The sequence below is a fragment of the Polyodon spathula genome, unplaced genomic scaffold (assembly GCF_017654505.1).
Source record: "Polyodon spathula isolate WHYD16114869_AA unplaced genomic scaffold, ASM1765450v1 scaffolds_764, whole genome shotgun sequence".
Taxonomy (NCBI): Eukaryota; Metazoa; Chordata; class Actinopteri; order Acipenseriformes; family Polyodontidae; genus Polyodon; species Polyodon spathula.
This window is the reverse complement of record NW_024472252.1, coordinates 187,362-195,674: the sequence shown is the minus strand read 5'-3', so window position 1 is coordinate 195,674 and position 8,313 is coordinate 187,362. Positions and strand designations below refer to the sequence as shown.

At 43.4% G+C, this 8,313-nt stretch overlaps 1 protein-coding gene across 5 annotated transcripts; it reads right to left on the bottom strand.

The window, feature by feature from the left end:
• Positions 1-137: 137 nt before the first annotated feature.
• Positions 138-7,064, bottom strand: aifm4 (apoptosis inducing factor mitochondria associated 4). 5 transcript variants are annotated; one of them, XM_041241246.1, is made up of 20 exons: positions 6,837-7,064; positions 6,079-6,172; positions 5,879-5,953; positions 5,663-5,772; positions 5,308-5,417; positions 4,863-4,907; positions 4,189-4,270; positions 3,974-4,086; positions 3,712-3,798; positions 3,505-3,596; positions 3,155-3,285; positions 2,823-2,938; positions 2,605-2,676; positions 2,142-2,205; positions 1,912-1,988; positions 1,649-1,766; positions 1,078-1,176; positions 905-980; positions 323-427; positions 138-224 (listed from the first exon to the last, which is right to left on the bottom strand). In XM_041241246.1, exons 2-20 carry the CDS (start codon positions 6,165-6,167, stop codon positions 191-193), a joined length of 1,695 nt encoding a protein of 564 aa, XP_041097180.1. In that variant the 5' UTR covers positions 6,168-6,172; positions 6,837-7,064; the 3' UTR covers positions 138-190. The 5 variants fall into 5 exon arrangements, 4 of the variants coding, with proteins under 4 accessions (XP_041097180.1, XP_041097182.1, XP_041097183.1 ...); XM_041241248.1 differs by lacking the exon at positions 6,837-7,064 and adding an exon at positions 6,366-6,773; XM_041241249.1 differs by lacking the exon at positions 5,879-5,953 and having other exon boundaries at positions 6,837-7,062.
• Between the last annotated feature and the right edge of the window lie 1,249 nt (positions 7,065-8,313).

Here is an 8,313-nt window from a genome sequence, read left to right as displayed (position 1 = left end):
ATTTCATGGTTAAGAAGGTTTCTATTGAATGTTATGGTTTTTTATATGTACGCTTCCTATATTTGCTGATAATTGTGGACGCGCCCTTAGGAATCCCCTCCAGTACACTGAAAGAAAACACCAGCAAGCAAGAATCTTAATTGAAGACCACTTTATATTCATTGTGTGTTAAAATGAGGCACACTGTAGATCAGGGCAGCTTCAACCAGCTCATGTCATCAGACCTTTTAAAAAAAGAACACAACACATAAAGTTAACCACAGGTCACATTTGCAGCATATATGAAAAATCCTTTCATTTTTGGAATGCATACATCACTCACTTAGCCTGTGCTTTAGAGATGGTCCTCCCAGAAGCCATGATCTCTGCAACCTGGGAAACACTGGGGTCAAAGTTCAAGCTGGCGACAGCCACCACCACGTCGTCCCTGAATCCCAAGAAAGAAACATCAAACAATGCGGGGGCCACGTTCCCAGGGACTTTTAACACAGGGTAGCAAATCCCAGGAGTCCAGCAGGGTCATAATACACACACAAAATCAACCAAATATTACAAAAAAACACTTATTTATATTTACATAAAATAACACTTCTCTGTTTACTGCTGCAAATACATTTTCCTCTCAAGTAATAGCCAGGGTTCACTTTGAGATAGAAATACAGCTTACTGGTTAGAAGCCGAGTTCTATATGTAATGCTGTATATGATGAATATCTGATCTAATGTTATTTATGTGTTATATTTCTGGTTAATATTTATTACTTTGAATATGTGTTGTTTGTGGTTCTACGCAGCAATATGTTTGCAATACTATTATTATTATTATTATTATTATTATTATTATTATTATTATTATTTAATTGTGTTTAGACTGGTTAAAGTAGACGCTGCTGATAGTACTGTACTTGATATAAAAGGCTAGAAACTTCATCTCTTCCACTTTTCCTTTCATGATGACCTCAGTGTATCCTTCACCATAGCCTGCAATACAAACACAAGACAGTATTGACCCGGGCTCACAGTGCAGGAAAGATGAAAAGACCCCAGCACAGATAGCAGCCCTGGAAGGAGACCCTACCTGCATAGCGGAAGCTTTTCCCCATCAGCATCGTCCAGAAGAAAGGAACAGAGTTTATTCCAACCCGTTTCTTCAACATGTTTAAGGCAGCGATCCTTCCTGAATTAAATGGAAATCGGAACTAGAAAACTTGCACCTGTTTGGTATCAGTTCAAATTCAGGCGACTGCAACAGGCTTCCTATCACTTTAGTTACTTACACTACATCGTCCTGGCTTTTCCCCTCTCGTGCAAAAGGGGTGCAACCAGCAACTCGTTCAGGAGTTAACAGCAAAGAGCAAAAACAGCCGACATTAGAGAAAGAGGAGGCTGATAAAACTGAGAGTCTTCCCTTTAAATGGCAGCCATAGGGTACAGTAGATGCCACAGAAGGGTCTGAATACAAAACATGAATCAATTTTTCTAGCATCCCATTTGATGATCAAAGCAGTCTGCTGATACACTTCAGTTAGGAAGCCTTCCACTCCTGTTTTCACAGACAGTCAGTGTAAGCAGGGTGTTAAAGGAACTCTAAATAGAGTGCATGCTAGTGCAGTTTTTATTTCCAACCCCTTCGCAGCTGTTTCTGTTACCATGTGCATGCGCGAGCTGCCAGTGCCCAATATTGACCATCTTGTCTTTCCGTAGGGAAAGAGGAAATGACGTCACGTCCCCTGCAGCAAAGACACCTGGGACATTGGTCTGCATAAACTGAAAATAAATGAGAAGGAGAGAGGTGCTTGGAAACGGCAATCAATTGCTTAACTTTGAACAGCTCCAAATCCGAATCCCGTGGTTTGCAATGAGCTCTCTCTCTCTAGCTATCTATCTATCTATCTACCTATCTAAAGCAGACCTTGTCAACGATGACAGCTCCCGTTGAGCCCAGTGCCACCGAGCTTCCTTCCAGGAAGGCCGAATTGGGCTGAACGCCTTACAGAATTAAAAAAGAAGAACAATCTGAATCAGCTTGGGTGGTTTTTTTCACTGATCTTTGCACAGAATCAAAAGGGATAAGAAATGCAAAGTGTGCCAAACGTTCCGGCTTAGACCTTCCTTGTGATCATGTAAAAAGGATTTGTATACCTATGCCAGTGACAAACACATCAGCAGGCAGGATCTTCCCACTTTTCAGCACCACTTGTTTCACCTGCAAAGCAATCGTTCATAATCTTAGGAACCCTGCATATAGAGAGGATAAAGTTTCATTCAATTCTTCAGCATGTTCGGCCACATTAACGAAGCACTTATTATTGTAAAAAGGAAAAACAAATTGGTTGTATTACAGAACCAGCAAGATTTGTTTTGGTGCTTCTAAATTGCCCAACTGGTTAATTACCATAAGCTAGAGTGGAGGACCCTGCACCTGTTCTTCATATATCACTGTATTTCGAATTGTTGTGATAAAACTTGGTAAGGACATTCCTTATCACATGTTCAGATTGTCAGCCACAGGGGATAGATGGAGGCCCCATGTTTGCCCTCCTGATTGGTTATTTACAGCTGTGATGCACTTGTGTATTTAAAGCTTTGCTTAAAGTTTCGTTACCTTTCCATTCTCTCCCCTTAACTCCGTCACACCATCCTGCATATAGAACTTCACATTCTTCTCCTCCAGCATCTTCAAAACACACCAGAAAAAAAACAAAACAGAAACCATTCATAACATTACTATTTAAACAAACAAATAGCTGGGGCTGCAGAAGGCAGGATGCATTCCAGTGATTTCCACAGGCCAGGTGCTGTGTGTAAGTCTAAAGCATATACCTTCCTGGCAACCCTGCCAATCTCTGTGCCCAGGGTGTTCTGATAAGGGACCGCGCTGTTTCCAATCACAGACACGCTGGAGGCTGTGTCAGACAGGTAAGACGCCACCTCCATTCCTGCACAAATAACATGGCACATGTAAGCTTGAACTCATTTCAATAATTTCTATTAGAACTCAGTTACTCAGACAGCTCATCCCTGGGAATAAAATTTGCATCTCGAAGGAATGTCCCAATAGAACTATATTGCAACTGCAGAGCCTCGCTTTAAGAATCTTTCTGCAGTTACATAATGAGGCCACCTGGTGGTGCTGTGCGAACTGGCGTGGTTACCTATGAAGGAGGTGCCCAGGATCACCACGTTCTTGCCCAGCGCTGCCTGGTGAATTCGGCTGCTGTCGTCAGGTGTGCGGAGCAGAGCCACATTGTCCAGGTCCGCTCCAGGACAGGCCACCTCCCTCGGTCTGGGGAGTAAGAAATGCAGATTTATGCAGGGTAGATCTGTTGTATTAATGGGGGTTAGGGGACTGGTAAAAAGAACAGGATCATAATTTGAATAATTGGGAGTGGGATCAATAATTCTGTTTAACATTTATTCTAAAAAAAAAAACACCTTCAAAGGAACATCGCCAGGCAAGTATCTGTGCATAAGTCTGTGCAAAAACATTTTTTTAAACCCTGACCTAGAGCCTGTTGCTATCAGCAGCTGATCATACTGCTGCACTGAGCCGTCCTGGAAAGTGACCGTCTTCTCATCTGTGTTCACCGACACAGCCTGGGGGGAAAAAAAGAAAAGAAAAGCACACGACCCCACCACTGTCCCACAGTGCTGCTAAATTTGATGGGCTCTGCAGAGCGTGCATGCACACTTGCAGCCTCCCAAATCTCACCTCCTTTCTCAACCACACCTCGATATCACAGGACTGGTAAAAATCCAGCTGCCTCAGCAAGATACCGTCAGCTTTCACGTTCATGGCCTGAAAAATATTATACACTGCAGGTCAACACTGGCATCGCACCTGGGTGTGTTACAATACAGTACCTCTTTGTGTTGGCTGGGTCGGAGTCTGTAACAGCAGTGCCTCACTCATGCTTATTCTAGGCACTGTGCTTTTACTTCAAGGCCATTATACAGCAGTAAACTGTTCAGACCTTGCTGAGTTTGGTCCTGTCGTAGGGAGGAAGCTCCTCTTTCGTTGCCATGATGATCCTCCCCCCATAGCTTCCCTGGCGGAGAGTCTCAGCACAGACCAGGGCAGCAGGACCTGGGGATGCAGAGGGGCGTCCTTTATTCAGAGCCCTCACACACACAAAGCTGTTGTTTGACTGTGGAGCCGCCCCACTTTGCTTGGGGGCTCTCTCCTCACCTCCTCCAATGATCAGCACTGTGGAGGAATCCCCAGCCACTCGGCAGCCCATCTCTTTCACCCTCCTTGTCTTCTCCAAGTCCTTAAGGGGAACACAAGAAACATCCAGTTATTCAGCAGATAACCTGTTATCCAAACCATGCAAACTGTCCCCCAGCCGTGTCCAGCCGTGCCATCCTTACACTGTGAAAAGCACCTTCAGGAACCACTCGAACCCAGAAGAATCATTATATGACATTATATGATATGCGTATATGACATCCCATTGAATTTGTAAAAAGCGCCGGGGTCCAGATATAGAAGCAATGTGTTACTGATCAGGTAGGATGGCTCAGCAATGGATTATTAATGTGTTCCCAGAATACATCTCTGTCATTGCCAAGCACCTGCTGCAGCAAACCAAGGCAGGCTTCTTTGATAGTATGAAGTAGAGCATTGTATTTGGCTGGTGCCACTTTCAAAAGAGGGAAAGCCCACCACTGTGGTAACAGTGTAGCAATGGCAGCCTCATGCCACTGCAGCCGCCTTTGTACTAGCATTGCGTACTGAACCATTACATTGCTATTGCATTGCCAAACACCCAGGTATGGGATGTATGTACACAGCAGAGCAGTTTGGGAAGAAAAGAGGACTCTGTAACAAATAAACAGTAATAAGTGTATTTGAATATTTACCTTTTTGTTTATTGATACAAACACCTTGCTGTTCTCAATTTTGACCTGTGAAATAGTGAGAAAATAGTCGGTGTCATAAAATCTTAAATACATAAGAATATACATGTGTGTGTGTGTGTGTGTGTGCGTGTGTGTGTGTGTGTGTGTGTGTGTGTGGGTGTGGGTGTGTGGGTGTGGGTGTGTGTGTGTGTGTGTGTGTGTGTGCATGTGTGGGTGTGTGTGTGTGTGTGTGTGTGTGTGTGTGTGTGTGTGTGTGTGTGTGTGTGTGTGTGTGTGTGTGTGTGTGTGTGTGTGTGTGTGTGTGTGTGTGTGTGTGTGTGGGTGTGTGGGTGTGTGTGGGTATGCGTGCGTGTGTGGGTGTGGGTGTGTATGTGTGTGTGTGGGTGGGTGTGTGGGTGTGTGCTGTACACAGATGCCCTTTATTTCACTGTTTTACTATAGTTACCTTGTGGCAAGGCAAACCGTCCAGACCAGGGTATTCCTCAATGTCTCCTGTTTTAATATTGAAGCAGGCCCCGTGCCAAGGACAACGCACTCTGCTGCCTGAAAGAGCCCCTAAAACAAACCCGTTAGGAGTCAGAGACATGACCCCGCTGTGAATCAGCACACGCACACAGCAGCAGCACACACAAACACACCCATCTCCTTAAAACAACGAGCCACGTTTCATCACAACTGGACACCGTATAGCCTTCGAGAGCTCGGCCAGGCTGTCCACCGCATGCGGGGCATCATCCCGTGACAAACGTCCTGACGCAGTGCGCACTCGCAGGCTGCTCGTCCCAGCAGTCTGCTTTTACCTTTGCTGAGAGATGCTCCGTAATGGGTACACAGGCTTCCAACAGCGCTGTATCCGCCCTCACTCCTGACCAGCAGCACTTTGTGGTTCCCCACCTCCACCTCACGCATCCTGCCAGGGAGCACAGACAGGCAGGGGGGTGAAATCAAGGCTCCCGGTTCGGTTCTCTCACTTCACTTTTTAACACTGTAGATTCACCCTCTTGGGAAGAGCCCACCTGAAACGTGAAGACCCCTTTTCTCCAAATAGAGATTGAAGAGGCATCACGTGGGATAGTAATAACACAGGAGCCCTGTGCAAAGTGAAAGCAGAACCAAATAATATACAAACTTGCAATGCAGTTGTTATACAGATGTGTTTTTTTTTTTATTATTATTATTAAAGGAAAGTCGGGTCTGTGTTTTTGAAAGCACTCACTCTCCCTCCTTGAGGTCGGACTCCAGGCACACCATCCCTGTGATCTCCTCCTCCTGGCCCCCCTCCTTCGCTGGGTTCAGCGCAGCCATCTCTCCTGGGGGACAGGTAAGAATTACAGACTCGACACTTGGGCTGCAAGCGTTCTAGACGCTATTCCTCGTGATCTGCTGCTTTCACCTACATTCACATGTTGGGGTTAATTCACATTTTTAGAAACCCTTAGTTGATCGACCCCATCGCGAAGCAGAACATTCAATTCACTTTTTTTTTTCTTTTTTTAAATGTACCTGATTTTATCAACAATTGCTGGTGCACGCTGTCCTATTCAAAGCGCTATAGAAAAATAAAATGTATTCATTAAACCGAACCCGATCTCTCACTGGAAAACACGCAGGCAGTGAGCAGCAACGTCACGGTGCGTGTGGAGCCTAGTGCAGTAAGTGATTACATTTATGCTGTGGCTTGCGTAAATTGCATAAACCACGCTGAACTCTTTTAATTTAAAAACAACAAAAAAAGCGTGACTAAGCTGGCCGCCCCAAATGCCCCTCGTTTAATTGGGACAGCCGCTTATTCGGGATATTTTTACTTCTCCCGAGGCGTCCCGATAAAGCGACTTGGACCACATTAGCTGCGCAGTACACAACACAACAGAATACCACATCAAATATCAGCCTAAATATTCTACAAGTGGATCCCAGACACCTCTAGTAACAGCAATGTGTATAAAACATACGGGTTGTAATTACAGTACTTACTGTGTTTTGCCGGTTGATCAGCACCCAAGGCTGTAGACAAACTAGTTTGACAACTACACCATGTACAATGTTGCACCAAGTTCAGCAGTTGTCACTGGTTGCAACTAAATACTATCGTCTGTTGACAGTCACGAATGTTGTGCCCACTGTTAGAGCCAATCACAATACAGAAGTGGATTCTGTCGCTAGGTAACCATGCAACCTCCACTCACAGTCCCACCCACCAGTGCCTGCCTCTGATTTTTTAACATGAGTCATGTTTTGTTGATATAAAAAAAAAAATTATTTTGATATCAAAAATTCTCAATATTATGATAATATTTGTATTATTATTCTATCTCTCTCTCTCTCTCTTCGTTATCACCTTAACAACATTTGAATATTAAATAAATAAATACATAATAATAACAATAATAAAAACTTCACTTAAAAAAAGTCACAGGCTCTCTTGAAAGATGCATAATTGAATAGTAATTTAAACATTAATTATTTAGCAATACTAAATGTATACCCAATCTGTAAATCTGTAACAGTGAATTCGTTTCCTAATAAAATACAGAAATCCATTAGCTTTTGGAGGAATAAAGATAGACAAAGAGAAGGGCATGTGATACCTTTCAATGGACTAACTAAATAATAATTATTCACAAGCTTTCAAGACCTCAATGGTCTCTTCATCACCTGAAGAAGACACCTTTGAGGTCTTGAAAGCTTGTGAATAATTATTATTTTAGTTGGTCCAATAAAAGGTATCACATGCCCTTCTCTTTGTCTATCATCTCTGGACTAATACGGCTACCATTTCGTCTATCTGCGAGAGGAATGAAATGAAATGAAATACGTGCATTGTTCCACTGGGTGTCGCTAGAAATGCCAACATAAGGAAGTGTGTGTGTGTGTGTGTGTGTGTGTGTGTGTGTGTGTGTGTGTGTGTGTGTGTGTGTGTGAAACTGGATGCTTACTTTGCTGTAACTTGATTCACTATTTTGCGTGTATGACACTAAACAGTAATGTTATTGCGAAAGAATGGAAGCATTGCATTAAAGTTCCATATTTATCAATGGACCCAAACGAAATAAGGGTTCCAGAATAGTCTAAATGAACCCTATAGTTCTACATGCAATGTTTTACGCACCTAAAATAAACTGAACACAACGTCGAAATCAATGTGGCGCTACCTGCCTGGCGCACAGACACCTACAGCTAGCATTGCGTCATAATAAAAACTGAAACAGGTCTTTGCCATAAAACGTGTTTGCAAAACATGCCGAAGTTATGCAGAAAACACAAGTATTATTATGTTGAAAACTTAAAAAAAAAAAAAAAAAAAAAAAAAAAAAAATCAAATCTCGAGGCATTTCAAACCTTGCTGTACGCAACGCGCAACAGCTAGCGAGAAAGACGCACTCGCTGCGTAAACATTTGGGGTGTTTTCATGAATGTTATTATTTCACACGAAAAACAAGCTGATGCGTTC

Bases quoted from the DNA above. Each gene is read 5' to 3' on its own strand.
- aifm4 (XM_041241246.1), bottom strand. From the start codon at position 6,167: ATGGCTGCGCTGAACCCAGCGAAGGAGGGGGGCCAGGAGGAGGAGATC. The intron at 5,773-5,878 runs GTGGGCTCTTCC...GCTCCCTGGCAG, and splicing joins AAGGGGTCTTCACGTTTCAG to GATGCGTGAGGTGGAGGTGG. The intron at 4,087-4,188 runs GTGAGGAGAGAG...CTGCATCCCCAG, and splicing joins AGTGCTGATCATTGGAGGAG to GTCCTGCTGCCCTGGTCTGT.